The sequence below is a fragment of the Salmo salar genome, chromosome 01 (assembly GCF_965601325.2).
Source record: "Salmo salar chromosome 01, fSalSal1, whole genome shotgun sequence".
Taxonomy (NCBI): domain Eukaryota; kingdom Metazoa; phylum Chordata; class Actinopteri; order Salmoniformes; family Salmonidae; genus Salmo; species Salmo salar.
In genome coordinates, this window is record NC_138291.1 from 54,270,583 (window position 1) to 54,285,569 (window position 14,987).

Here is a 14,987-nt window from a genome sequence, read left to right on the forward strand (position 1 = left end):
CCTTGCGTCTGTCAATTCATTCCTCACACTTTTAATTGATCATTCCTAACTAATTGTTCATAAAGCTAATGCAAAGTTCACCACAGGCTTGGACGCACATGCGTCCCAAACGGCAACACCTCAACATAACTAGCAGGTAAATTACTTACGTCAAGTCTAGACTTTGCGTAGAGATCATTTCCACGTCAAAGTCAGGTTTTCTAAATAACTTCTTACACATGGTTTTCTGCGTAAATCATATACTTAAGATCAAAATTGATCGTAAATCCGTTTTATGAGGCCCCTGGATCTTAGCATGAACACATCCACTTCAAGGTTTGAAAAAGTACATTTATTCACAATCCACCATGAAACTATAAATTGAGAAACAATGTCTGTATGATACAATTAATAACTTCAATGTCACTTTTGGCATGATATATTTTCTTTAGAGTTAATGTAAAAGCTGAGCTGACAACAACAGATTATTGGAGCATATCTGTCTACCAGGCACAGCTAAAAGAGTTGTGCACAATAATATTCAATATTCAAATGATTGGTTTATGGCATGCCTTTTTCACACACGTACCGTACTGTATACTGGTTATACCGCACTTTCAGAATAAAGAGTAGTTACAGAATGGGTTATTATGCGACTGCCTTGAGCATATATATAATATATACACTAAAAGACAAAGCAAGTGGTGGAGTTAGCAAGGAAATATGTGGCGGAATATGCGATTTGGGTTAAAAGAAGAGACATCAATCTCGCCTTTATTCAGTGGACATGTCATGTTACGTTCTCATTTAGAAGGTAATGCGGCATGTGTCAGATCGATATCATCCATCCGCCCACCTCCCCGTTGCAGGCTTACACATCACATTCTCTGTCACCTCATGAGTAGAAGACAATTACACAAAATCAGCTACAAACGGAATTAAATGACAACACTTCTAGGCATGACATTAAAAATACCCTTGAATGTTTTATCCGATACATATTGTGCAATTACTGTATGTACAGACAGTCACACTTTTACGTTTGTACTGTGCTTCGAAATAATTGAGAGTATGTATTATCAGTCTGGGGATATTTACCAATGGAAATGTGGCAACAATGTCTTAGAGGAGCAGGTAAAAGGTTCTCCCTCATTCAAATAATCATCCTTTAGTGATAAAATATCTAATCTCTCTTAAAACACATTCAATACAGGAAAACAATATTCCTCATTGGCAAACAGAATTTCAAAACTGCAAAATTAACAGTAAGACAATTATTTATAAAACTTTCCTGTCTAATAATTACAGGTGTCCCAGATGTATCTTTTTAAAGTACAACAAGCACATGGTTACTTGATTAAAACAAACAAAAATTGCTACAGCAACATAGCAGTTACAAGTCACATTCCACAACAACAAAAAAAGAGCTCCTGTGTGGAATATGCATGAGTACACGTCTGTATCAGTGTTCTTGTCTCGTCTCTTCTCCTTTGAATGTTTTAAAAACAAAATAGAACATGGTGATAATCATACAGCACGGATGTCAGCCGCAGACGACGGTGACTCCCTAAAGAGCAGAAACAGAACGAGGTGAGGCGAGGCTACTTAGAGGGGTGTAAGAGTTAGGGGGGCGCCAATGATCCCCATGTCCGTCAATCTGTCTGTCCGACAGTGTTCCTGCTCAGAGTTCACTGTCATGCTCCGTCCACTCCCCCTGTGTATCAGTATGTCTGTCTGTCTGTCTGTCCATGGCCCTTCTCAGGCCTCCTCTGTCTCGGTAAAGTTGAGGATCTTGCGGTGGGCTTGCCTCTGGTACTGCTGCTGTTTGAAGTACACCTTGAACGCTCCCTTGACGGCCACAAACGCAATCCCACCCTGCAGACAGGACAAAAATAACTAAGGGTAAGCACAGTGCCAAGGAGGGGTCACCAACACTCAGCTCACATGCATCAAATCATTTATCTTGCTGCTCTGTCTGGTTTTTCTATTTGCTACACAAGATACACTGATTGCACAAAACATTAGGAACAGTGCTCTTTCCATGACAGACTATCCAGGTGAAAGCTGAGATGCCTTATTGACGTCACTTGTTAAATCCACCTCAAATCAGTGTAGATGAAAAGGGAGGAGACAGGTTAAAGAAGGATTATTAAGCCTTGAGACATGGATTGTGTATGTGTGCCATTCAGAGGGTAAACGGGCAAGACAAAACATTTTAAGTGCTTTTGAACGGGGTACGGTAGTAGGTTCCGGGCGCACCGGTTTCAATGTGTCAAGAACTGTAACCCCTCTGGGTTTTTCACACTCAACAGTTTCCCGTGTGTATAAAGAACGGTCCACCACCCAAAGGACATCCAGCCAACTTGACACAACTAAGTCTACTTTTGACACTTTGTAGAGTCCATGGCCCAATGAATTGATGTTCTTAATGTTTTGTACTCTGTGTAGTTCTCTAATACTGTAGTAGCCAGGGAATAAACAGTACATCCTTAAAACGGCTCACTATAACCTGCCATAGGACAACACATGTACCCCTCTGCATGTCAGTGCCAACAAAGCCTCCATTGAGTAATTTACTAATAGAACCATGAGATTAGGTGGTTTTGTTGCTCTAATGCTAAGTGAGGTTAAAGGGAACTTGAGTGTGAGTGTTTGCGTGGGGCAGGGGGGGTTGCAATGTTCAGAGGGGGCAGCGCGGGTCATATGACAGACGAGCCCTGCCACTCTGGTTACCTGGCTGTCAGCGCACTCTCAGGGTGTGTGTGTGTGTGTGTGTGTGTGTGTGTGTGTGTGTGTGTGTGTGTGTGTGGCCCACAGGGGTGGCGGGTCACAAGGAGGCATAAAGCCCTGGTTTTATTTATTTTATTTCATTTCACCTTTATTTAACCAGGTAGGCCAGCCGAGAACAAGTTCTCATTTACAACTGCGACCTGGCCAAGATAAAGCAAAGCAGTGCGACACAAACAACAGAGTTACACATAAACAAATGTACAGTCAATAACACAATAGAAAAATCTATGTACAGTGTGTGCAAATGTAGAAGAGTAGAGAGGTAAGGCAATAAATAGGCCATAGAGGTGAAATAATTACAATTTAGCATTAACACTGGAGTGCTAGATGTGCAGATGATGATGTGCAAGTGGAGATACTGGGTTGCAAAAGAGCAAGAGGATAAGTAACAATATGAGGATGAGGTAGTTCTGTGTGCTATTTACAGATTGGCTGTGTACAGGTACAGTGATCGGTAAGCTGCTCTGACAGCTGGTGCTTAAAGTTAGAGAGGGTGATATAAGACTCCAGCGATTTTTGCAATTTGTTCCAGTCATTGGCAGCAGAGAACTGGAAGGAAAAGCAGCCAAACGAGGAGTTTGCTTTGGGGGTGACCAGTGAGATATACCTGCTGGAGCGCATGCTATGGGTGGGTGCTGCTATGGTGACCAGTGAGCTGAGATAAGGCGGGGCTTTACCTACCAAAGACTTATAGATGACCTGGAGCCAGTGGGTTTGGCGACAAATATGAAGCGAGGGCCAGCCAACGAGAGCGTACAAGTCTCAGTGGTGGGTCGTTTATGGGGCTTTGGTGACAAAACGGATGGCACTGTGATAGACTGCATCCAGTTGTCACGTTGACTACAGCCTGCCTCGCAGGGTACATTCCTACATCCTAAATTCATGAGGAATAACTACTAATTAACTTACAGCCAACTGCCAGCTAACGCACAGTTACCTCAGAATGGGCCAGTAGCGGGGAGGAGCTAGTACAGGTATTGCCATGGCCAAAAAACGGCAATCACTAATATAGGAAGAATATGTGGTCAAGATAACGACAATGGCCAAGACCCCATGCCCACTGTCTGTGTGTATGCCTGACAGTTTGTGTTACCCACCAGAATGGTCCTCTGCAGGTTGGAGTTGACACTGCTGAACATGAGTTTGCCCACGATGGTGGCGATGGTAGGGAATACCAGGGCACCACACAGGATCCTGGTGGCTGACACGTGGTCTGCCAGGGGGCTGGCCTCCGCCGGGATACGAGGCACCGGACACCCAATCCCTGAGAGAGACAGAGAAGAGGGGGCAAGGTGCATTGTGGGTGTTGTTTTGCTAGTACATCTTTACACAGCTGGCTATGTTACACAAGACACACAAATACACATTCATCAAGTGATGAGAGAAAAATGGTGTGCCAGCCACTGAGCAATATCTGCACCAGTCTGTGCCAGTATCTTTATTTGGAGCAGCAGAGGGTGGGGGGGGGGTGGGGGGGTAAAGGTGTATGCCTGCTCTTGCCCAGCAAGCTGAGACTGCAGGGAGAAATGGTTGAAAGTTCCAGCTGAGCCCTGGGGTCCGGTTTCTCCCCACATCAATCACTGTCCTTGATGATGAGCTCAGTGGAAAAACCCACTGCTACTGGACCTCCACAAGCCCCAATGGACAGGGCCACCTCTCAGCGTTCTTATATCCCCACACACACACAGCTCACGCCACAATGATCACACAACATTACAACAGCCTTTAACACAGGTAGCATCCTCCATCAAGTACATAATAACAGCTTTATCACCCACACTTCATTATACAGACACACACAACAAATTCACGGAATTCCACCCATTGTAGTAGAAGACCGTTGTTGCAGAACGGTTTGCATCCCTACCAATGTGTCCGTTCTGACCTGGGAAGATGCTGTTGAGGATCTGCAGCTTGTTGGAGTACTTCCTCCAGAGGCGCAGCACGTAGTCCTCCCAGCGGATCATCTTCCCCAGGATCAGCATGACGGGGATGGTGGGCAGGCCGATGAGCAGGAACAAGGGGTCTGCCCGCTCCATCACATCCAGGCCCTCCTTATGGCCCACCACCTGGGCACAGGGACAGAGCGGACACCGTGGTGAAGACGGATAGCTTGACGATAAAGTGCGTCTGAAATGGCACCCTGTTTACCTATGTAGTGCACTGCCATTTGAAACGCAGCCATAGTCTAATCGATCAACACGGCCACACTAGGAAGACGACGAAAGCCATCAGAAGACAATAATGTTAACAATAAATATGGTGGATTTAACCCTCAGTGTGTGTGTGTGTGTGTGTGTGTGTGTGTGTGTGTGTGTGTGTGTGTGTGTGTGTGTGTGTGTGTGTGTGTGTGTGGGGGTGGTAGGAATACCCTACTGTTCTTTTTTATTCATAGATGGAAAAATCAGTCGACGTAAATACATTTCACATGTATGCTTATCGGCCTATAGCAGGGTTCCCCAACTGGTGGCGTGGGAGAAATTTGACCCTTGGGTGGCTTTATGAGCCTCCCCCGCCCCCAGGTTTTCTGAGCAAATTTGTATTTGTTTTATAACGGTTGGATATAAAATACTGTAAAAACACCAGGAAATCAGCTCCAAGTGATTCACATTTTTGAAATCTGTTCCCAAGTATTCCCACGCATAATAAAATGACCATATACACGCGCACAGCGTACAGAGCCTATTTTGAGCGGAATATCACTTGTCAGACAGCACTAGAGCTGCTGCTGCAGCTTCTCAGCTTGTTGCTGCTGGAGTGAAACATGTGCTTTTATAAGTCCAGTCATTGCGCAATAATTTTAAATGCAATCACGTGTTTAAAACAGTTTCTTTATTTCTCAAGTGGTAATTGAAGCGTGCCTCTCATTCGCCATTCAAGTGCATAGGCAACTATCAGCGTGTCACCTACCACTTTGCAATGTGAGCTGGAGGCAGTATGCATTTTGAAAACATATACTTAAATAGCGACTACCCCTAAAATGCAACTTATCATTTACAAATTGGCCTAGGTGGCATTGATATGAGCCAGAAGCATTTATTCTAGTGTCAATATTTTTTTTTTTAAGTGTAAATAGTTTGGTCATGAAGTCAGTCTCGTCCGAAACAGATTTATTAGCGAGATAGGAAAAAAATGGTATATCACGGAATGAAGGGTACAGGAACAGTTTTCCATGGGTTGGGTTTAATGCTGCCCACAGCTGGAAGCACCCAAGTAATCATCAATTCAGAGCGCAGCTGCATTCGACCCATCAATTTGGTCAATTTGGGTTGACATTTAATATCCCCATGGGTCATTTATAAACCTTTCAACCCCAGTTCACCTCCATCGTTCATTTAAGTTCATGGGTCATTTATAAACCTTTCAATATTGTGTAATTTATTGATGTCCCTAACAGGGACATCAATAAATATTTTCCCGAAAAACTACCAAGTTTCAATACCGAGAATAATAAAAATGTATCCCTAGAGTCCCAGGAAATACTGCAAAAATCAGATGTTCCCATTTGTTTTGCTTTGTTTAGTTGGTTCCCCATTCACTTTTGCAGAAGCATCAGCTACTCTTCCTGGGGTACACAAAAAAAAAAAAAAAAAACGGAACAAAAAGGCAAGTAACAAAACACTGCACGCACACAAATTTAAAATACAATGATACAAATAATACAACAACAAAAAACTATGTGTGTGTGTGTGTGTCCCCTCACAGTCACCACCGTTCCATAAGATGTTGTTTAATCCGTTTTTTAAAGGTCATTTTGCTGTTTGCTTGAGTAATTGGAGATGGAAGGGAGTTCCATGCGATCATGCCTCTGTATAATACGGTGCGTGAATTTGTTTTGGACTTGGTGACTGTGAAGAGACCCCTGGTGGGGTGGTATGTAGGGTGTCTGAGGTGAATGTTATTTGATTATGCAGACAATCTGGAATTTTATTCAGAGTTATGTGTGTCTCAGTTGGTAGAGCATGGTGTTTGCAACGCCAGGGTTGTGGGTTCGATTCCCACGGGGGACCAGTATGGGAAAAAAAAAATGTATGAAATGTATGCATTCACTACTGTAAGTCGCTCTGGATAAGAGCGTCTGCTAAATGACTTAAAAATGTTTAGAAAAAAAATTATCATAAAAACTAGAAGAGAAGCCGTTAATATCTTGTCAATCCCCAACCAGGAAAGACTAGTATGCATGTTGTTGATGTAAGTTCTGTATGTGCAGTTAAGGGCATGCTGCTCTGTTCTGAACCAGCTGCAGCTTTGCTAAAGCTTTCTTCGCAGCACTTGACCAGATTACCAGACAGTAATCAAGATGGGACAAGATCTACAATGTTTGTTTGGTTAAGGTAATTTCTGTTAATGCATTCAATATATTATTATTACATTCGTTTAACGTTCTCATTGTCAGAGTGGACACATTTGCAGATCTCACAACATATGCTACACTTGTGAGAAACAAGTTTTGGTTTATTTAATTACATTTATGAGTTTTGGCAATTTATTCATTGTCTTTTGTTTGGAGCACCCTTGTCAATGTTGAGTAAGGACAGTTTGAGATGTCATAGTATTTGACTAGTATTGTGAAGCTTCTCAAAGTATTTTTTTCTTCACCTCAAACAGCAAGTAAACAAAGCCCGTTTTAAGAATCCATTGAGAATGACAATAGTTCCTCAATGTATTTGAAAAATATTCCCAACTCTCTCCGTTTTGATAACCACTCGGCATGGAAGGGAAAAATGTAATGCTCCGATCCAGTGGAAACGTCATAAAATGCCTGATTATTTACAATGTCGCAAGTTTGCTTGCGTGAGCTTCGTGCCGACAGTTGATACGTTTCAAGTTAATTGCAACAGCAATGGGATTTATATAGGATATTTATTTTTAATCAGGATATTTTCTACCTGCAGGGTGCAATGTCTTTATCCGTTGGCTTTATGTAGGCTACTTTTACATAGTTGGCAATGGCAACTGAAGTTACTTTAACATTTTCATTTAGATTGTCTGTGGTTAATCTACATTCTATGACTTTGAGATTATAAATTAAACTGTTCCACAAAAATGTGCATATGAAAATCACAACTGGCACGCAGATCGGTAGAAATGGTAAGATAAATTGGCACTCCAAATGGAAAAGGGTGCCAACCCCTGGTGTAGCCTATTCCCGGCAACTTCAGGAGTGTAACGGCGGAATCGGCGAAGGCCAACGGCAGCGGAAGGAGGGTTGGGAACAGGTTTTTTTCTTCTGGTTAGGCCATCTTGATCCCTGGCTCCCTCTTGAAGTCATTTGTGGGTCTTAATTATTTAATCAAACAGCGTGCTTAAGACAAGCTCAGTATATATAGTTGATTTTATTAAAACACATAGGGTGTCTCTATATATGGAAGAATACATGTCTTGGTCGACCAATATTTTTTTTTGTGTCAGGGACAGCTACTACAGTTGATTTGTGTGTAAAAAACACAGAACATATTCTTATAAACAGGGGTATGTCCATATTATTTATTTAACCTTTACCTGGTAAAATAAATACATATTTTTACAACAGACATACCCCTTCCCATCAACACAACAACTTTGTTAATATGACTTGACCGTGATAATTGAACACCCAATGTTATACCTAGGAGTTTAGATTCCTCAACTTGATCAATGTTCTCACACTTTATGGAAAACTCCACTTGAGGTTTTAGGTCTTCAAGAATGTTTTGAACCAAATACAATGATTTTAGTTTTAGATGTATTTAAAACCCGTTTATTATTAATCTCCCATTCTGATACTGACTGTAACTGCTTATTTAGAATTTCAGTGAGCTCACTGGCTTTGGGTGCTGACATGTAGTGTGGAATAATCCGCATAGTCAATCATTCTAGCTTTGTGTAAAGACCAGTGGCAAATCATTTGTAAAAATAGAGAAGAGTAACTGCCCAAGGCAACTGCCCTGTGGGACACCGTATTTTACATATCTGATGTTAGAGAAGCTTCCGTTGAAGAACACTCTCTGGGTTCTACTGGATAAATAACTCCAACCATGTGATGGCAGGCGATGTAAAGCCATAGCAATAACAATTTATGATCAATAACATCACAGGCAGCACTGAAATATTATCAATAAATCTCCCAACTTATTATTCATTTCTTTTAACCAATCATCTGTCATCTGAGTCAGTGCAGTGCAAGTTGAGTGCCCTTTTCTATATCCATCAGTAGTTAACTTGTTCTCTGAAAAATAGCATTGTATTTGGTCAAACAATTCTCTCCATCAGTTTACTAAGAAAAGGCAGCAAACTGATTGGGCGGCTGTTAGAGCCAGTAAAGGGTGCTTTACTATTTTTAGGCAGTGGAATTACTTTAGCTTCCTTACACACCTGTGGAGACACTCCTTTAGGCTTTGGTTAAATATGTATCAAATAGGGGTGGCAATACTGTCAGATACCATTCTCAATAGTTTCCCATAAAGGTTGTCTATACCTGGTGGCTTATCATTATGGATTTTTTTCCACCTCTCCCACACTAACTTGACCAAATTCAAAACAGCAATCGTTCTCTTTCATTATAATTTTTTTTTTTTATACAAAAATATGATGGTTCACTGTTCAATGTCATTTCCCTTCTGAGCTTTTCCACTTCACTGGTGAAATAGTAATGGAAATTATTGGCAATATTGAAAAGGTTTATAAATGACCCATGAACTTAAATGAACGATGGAGGTGAACTGGGTTTTCTGACCATGATAGCATTTAAGGGAGTAGCTTAAATAATATAATTTAAGGTGTGCGTAAAACCAAGATATGGTCATATGCCAGGATTCTGAGATAAGAGGGGTTTGGAGCTGATTTCCTGGTGTTTTTACAGTTTTTTTTTATGTCCAACCATTTGTTTTTGCTCAGAGAACTTGGGGGCCCAAATAAAACCAGTTGGGGAACACTGGCCTAGGCTCTAGGACAGGAGATTTCCCTCCTGCCTCTGAATTGTTACAGACTTCATGCCTGTGACAGAGATACCTATGTAGTGAATTGTGCATAGGCCTATCAAATTTGTGACTATCTGAAGAGTCACATTGACAGCTCAAGGAAGCAAGCAACATTTTATAGGCTATACTGTAGGGGTTTACTAACTGCATTCGTGTCGCGTGTGCAGTCCGGCAGTGTCAATAACGCATGTGCTTTGAATTTATGGCGACCTTGTACGAAGTAAATACGCTAGGCTAAACACTTCAATGCAACAACCTGTTTGCATAATGTGCTATACATTTTTTGGGTAATCTGCTGCTGCGCATGTAATGTATTTTGTGGAATTGCATTAGTTCGACTTTGGGGGAAAATGTTGTAATTTCCCGGGTCTTGTCATTTTATTTTTGGGAGAAATGTGACAGGATCCCGGATTACCCATGTGAATCCCTGGTCCCTAACGATCCCTAGAGATAGGCTATCCAAAGTCAAACTAACTTTGCCACAGTCGCACACCACCCGGCTGAAGCTAACTGGCGAAATAATTTGGCTTACCCTTCCCACAGACATCCACATCAAACCACCCCACGAAACAAACTCACATTTGAATTCAGTCATGGCCGGTAGCGTTTCTTAATGAACCAAAACCTAAAACGAGGCTAAATCAGGAAGTGCAGTCACCCTTTAATTGTTTGAAACCTCAACGTATTACTTCATATTATGAGCCATGTCTTACCTTGCTCCAAAGTAGCCTAGGTAAAATCTGATCAAAGAAAAGTGGAGGCCATTTCTTTTATAAAGACTTCCGCATATGCCATTGAAACCAGTATTTCTCTCCTGTTCTATTGGTTTTCATATCAACTTTATTTTGTTGCCCAGAAGCCAAAGGCACAATCCTAGTTATAAACTCAGCAAAAAAAGAAATGTCCCTTTTTCAGTACCCTGTCTTTCAAAGATAATTCGTAAAAATCCCAATAACTTCACAGATCTTCATTGTAAAGGGTTTAAACACTGTTTTCCATGCTTGTTCATTGAACCATAAACAATTAATGAACATGCACCTGTGGAACGGTCATTAAGACAATAACAGCTTACAGATGGGAGACAGGACGGACAGCTGATCGTCCTCGCAGTGGCAGACCACGTGTAACAACACCTGCACAGGATCGGTACATCCGAACATCACACCTGCGGGACAGGTACAGGATGGCAACAACAACTGCCCGAGTTACACCAGGAACGCACAATCCCTCCATCAGTGCTCAGACTGTCCGCAATAGGCTGAGAGAGGCTGGACTGAGGGCTTGTAGGCCTGTTGTAAAGCAGGTCCTCACCAGACATCACCGGCAACAACGTCATCTATGGGCACAAACTCACCGTCGCTGGACCAGACAGGACTGGCAAAAAGTGCTCTTCACAGACGAGTCGCGGTTTTGTCTCACCAGGGGTGATGGTCGGATTCACATATATCGTCGAAGGAATGAATGTTACACCGAGGCCTGTACTCTGGAGCGGGATCGATTTGGAGGTGGAGGGTCCGTCATGGTCTGGGGCGGTGTGTCACAGCATCATCGGACTGAGCTTGTTGTCATTGCAGGCAATCTCAATACTGTGCGTTACAGGGAAGACATCCTCCTCCCTCATGTGGTACCCTTCCTGCAGGCTCATCCTGACATGACCCTCCAGCATGACAATGCCACCAGCCATACTTCTCGTTTTGTTCATGATTTCCTGCAAGACAGGAATGTCAGTGTTCTGCCATGACCAGCGAAGAGCCCAGATCTCATCCCATTGAGCACATCTGGGACCTGTTGGATCGGAAGGTAAGGGCCCCCAGAAATGTCTGAAAACTTGCAGGTGCCTTGGTGGAAGAGTAGGGTAACATCTCACAGCAAGAACTGGCAAATCTGGTGCAGTCCATGAGGAGGAAATGCACTGCAGTACTTAATCTAGTGACCACACCAGATACTGACTGTTACTTTAGATTTTGACCCCCCCCCCCCGCCTTTGTTCAGGGACACATTATTCCATTTCTGTTAGTCACATGTCTGTGGAACTTGTTCAGTTTATGTCTCAGTTGTTGAATCTTGTTATGTTCATACAAATATTTACACATGTTAAGTTTGCTGAAAATAAAAGCAGTTGACAGTGAGAGGACGTTTCTTTTTTTGTTGAGTTTATTAGCAACCCATTCTAGTCGTTGCAACTTTAGATTCCCCCGCTTTCTAAGTTTCTAATATGGAACTGCTCGCATCAGATGCGCTGTTTACAATTGCACTTTGGCAAATGTTTGAAAATTATGTTTTATTGGCTGCTTCATAACAGGAGTTGCATGTTCTGTTAAGATGAGTTAACATAATCTTTAAATGTGATTTCTGTCATTTTGAGTACCATTGGTGGACGCCCTTACGGGTTACGCCTTCAATGCATATGGGTCCCGGTAAACTTCTCAAATGGCCGGTAAATAAAAATCTTCCCGGTCACGTTGTTTCCTAACGGGAACCCTAGTGTATGTGTGTGTGGCGGTCTCACCTGCATGACGGTGACAGCCCCGTACGTGACGGCGGTCCAGTAGATGGAGCCCACCATGATGCCGGCGGCGGCAAAGGGACAGGCCTTGGAGATGAGCCGGTCAAACAGGTCTAGTACATACACCACTGGCCCTGGAGGGAGACGGGGACATAAGAGTTGAAAATAGATTGCACACGCCACTTTGTGTGTGAAAAAGGCTATACGGCGTTTGTTCCAAATTGTAAAACAGTGTCGTACAGGCTGTCCCCCCCCCCCCTCTATGGCCTGGGTCATATTTTTTAGGGTACCAGTAGCTCTCAGCCCACTTATGAGTAGCTGGTCAATCAAAACTGCAAACTGTCATTACCAAAGCTCCCGGCTACTATCCAATCAAAGCCACATTGACGTTCTCTCACCCCTGGTTAGCCACTATTGGCTAAAAAAGCCAAACGTAACACAATATCTGCCCCAATAAAATGTCCAGCAATATTTTTCCCGTCTGTCTGTTTGATGCACGTGTTTGTCTATCACTCTGTATGTAGCCAGTTAGCGATGCTAATGATAACCTGTCTACCCATAAGACTGTTCTCCCCCCAAAACCTTCTCAATTCAATGTTAACTGCAAAGAAGGCTTACCTGACAGAACAATATCTACTACTTCTAGATTATTTCATCAAATTGGGCGGCGATTGTTTTGCAAGCTCTGCCATGACGTGTGCTGCACAAGTAACAGCAGAAAAGTCACTAGACTGACACATTCCTCTCTTGCTAGATGTGTAATTGAAAAGGGGAATTACACTTCTTGTGTTTCGACCAAAAGTGGTCTTCTGATGTGACTTAAGCGTTGCCATGGATTCAGAACATCCATTTTTGTTGTTTCTCTCTGAATAATTGTAATATTGAGAGTAAAAACTGGGGGGAAAAAAATCCCAAACCAGGAAAAATAAGAGAGAGGAAACAGAATTCAGGAAAACACTAAATATAATTGAATGGGACCCCCTTCGTTTTTTACCAGGTATATTGACAGAAAACGCATCTCTTGTATACCAAGGACCTGGGAAAGAGTTGCAGGGTAAGGGTGAAGAAAAGAATGTGCCAATTTGAACGCTATAAAAAAACTGAGTAGCTTGCAACGTTTCATTTTACTCATGCTGGAAACGGTTGGAGACCCCTGCATTTAGGGGCACACCGTAGAAAACAGTTTTGCTACAGAAAACCCTGTTCTAATGTTGGTTTTCAATCACAGGCCTTTTCGTGTGAACTCATTTCATTTGAGCATTTTTTTTTTTCACGTATTTTTTAAATACACGGCCAAGCAGAGCATGTCTCTAGAATGCTACAAATAGAGCATGCAGAGGCGGACTAGAGCACCAGTAAAAAACCCAGAGTACTAAACAGACAACACCTCCGCAGTTTGGGAATGTCTCGCTCTCCAGCAGGGGTCATAAGATGGTTGCTGCTGTCCTGGTGGTAAAATGCTCAGTGTACAGTGGACACCATCCACCCGTCTCTATCTGACCCTACCCCGTGTAATTTCCCTACAATGAAAGTAGCCCTACTTGAAGTACAATGAGGAAAAACATACGCAAAGTGAAACCACATGGCAGACACACAGGCCCGACACACACACTCGTGAGATATTCAACGAGAAAGGTAACTTCAGCAGTAAAGAAAAGCACACAGAATAAACAAAGAACAACAAACACGCACACACCCTCCTGAGACATTCTTAAAGTACAATGAGCAAGGTGACTGAAGTTCAGCCATGAGGAAATGATGAAAAGAACGAGCTTCCTTTAACATTCCTGTTGTGCTCAGAGCAAAAGCACGCGAGCTATTGGGTTTGACTGGGAAACATTGGCGCTGGGATGTGTAGCGACAGAGGCTAAGGCAGAGAGGAGAGGAATGGATTCTCAAAATGTCTTGAAGGACCAAAACTAGGTTTTAGATGAAAGCTACCAATCTTACTATGGCTGTGGAAGACCTTCACAACGTGCAAGAGAGAGATAAATAATCGCTCTACCCTAATAACAGACCTGTGTCAAAGACCAGATCAGGCAGCCACCCTCTGTTATATATAGGCTAGTAACCCATATTTATGCATCTTGTTTTTATCCAAATGTAAAAAAAATAAATAAAAAAATACTTAGTAACACCTAAAATATGTCAACTGTCTAATAATAATACAACTAAAACATTGATTTTATTAACAGCATAAAACTACTAAATAATAAAAACTACAACTACCTATACAAATGAACAAATATCGTCACATATGTCCCCTTGTCAGACACACAGTCAAGTTATAGCCATGACCGCCATCTTCCCTTATTTTTCTTCCTCATTCCTCTCTCGCATTCCAGAGCACTCAGGGGAAACCATGCAATATTTACGGGGACGGGAGACAACCTCCTCTCCCCACACAGGCCCATCCAGACACTATTAATACCAGCAGCATGAGACCAGTGGAGAACACTAAATGGAGAGAGGGGACATCGGTTCTCTGATGCGATGTAAAGGATTGTCCTTATCAGGGGCTAAAGCTGAGCTCTCGGTTTTAAAAAAACTAGGCTATACCCCGAAGGCTTTCTTGGACAACATTAATGCTGCGTCATATTTTTGAGCAGGGCTGTGTCCATTTCTATTGCAACTTAATTCAGGGCCATGTCATGAATTGAAAACCTCAAGTAGAGGTTTAAAATGATAATTCTTCTTCTGAATTGGGTCGGCCGTGGCAACAGCATCAGTTTGACATTGAATGTGGAATGTTT

At 42.4% G+C, this 14,987-nt stretch overlaps 1 protein-coding gene across 2 annotated transcripts in view; it reads right to left on the reverse strand.

The window, feature by feature from the left end:
* Positions 1 to 309: 309 nt before the first annotated feature.
* Positions 310 to 14,987, reverse strand: part of marchf5 (membrane-associated ring finger (C3HC4) 5) — a 52,424-nt gene continuing 37,746 nt past the window's right edge. Inside the window, exons 3-6 of one of the 2 annotated variants that reach the window (XM_082960494.1) lie at positions 12,238 to 12,368; positions 4,655 to 4,838; positions 3,867 to 4,033; positions 310 to 1,854 (exon numbers count right to left, since the gene is read on the reverse strand). In XM_082960494.1, the coding sequence (XP_082816620.1) occupies positions 1,738 to 1,854; positions 3,867 to 4,033; positions 4,655 to 4,838; positions 12,238 to 12,368 (599 nt within the window). In that variant the 3' untranslated portion in view covers positions 310 to 1,737. Of the gene's footprint in view, positions 1,855 to 3,866; positions 4,034 to 4,636; positions 4,839 to 12,237; positions 12,369 to 14,987 lie in introns of both variants that reach the window. The other variant, NM_001140034.1, reaches the window with a different exon arrangement.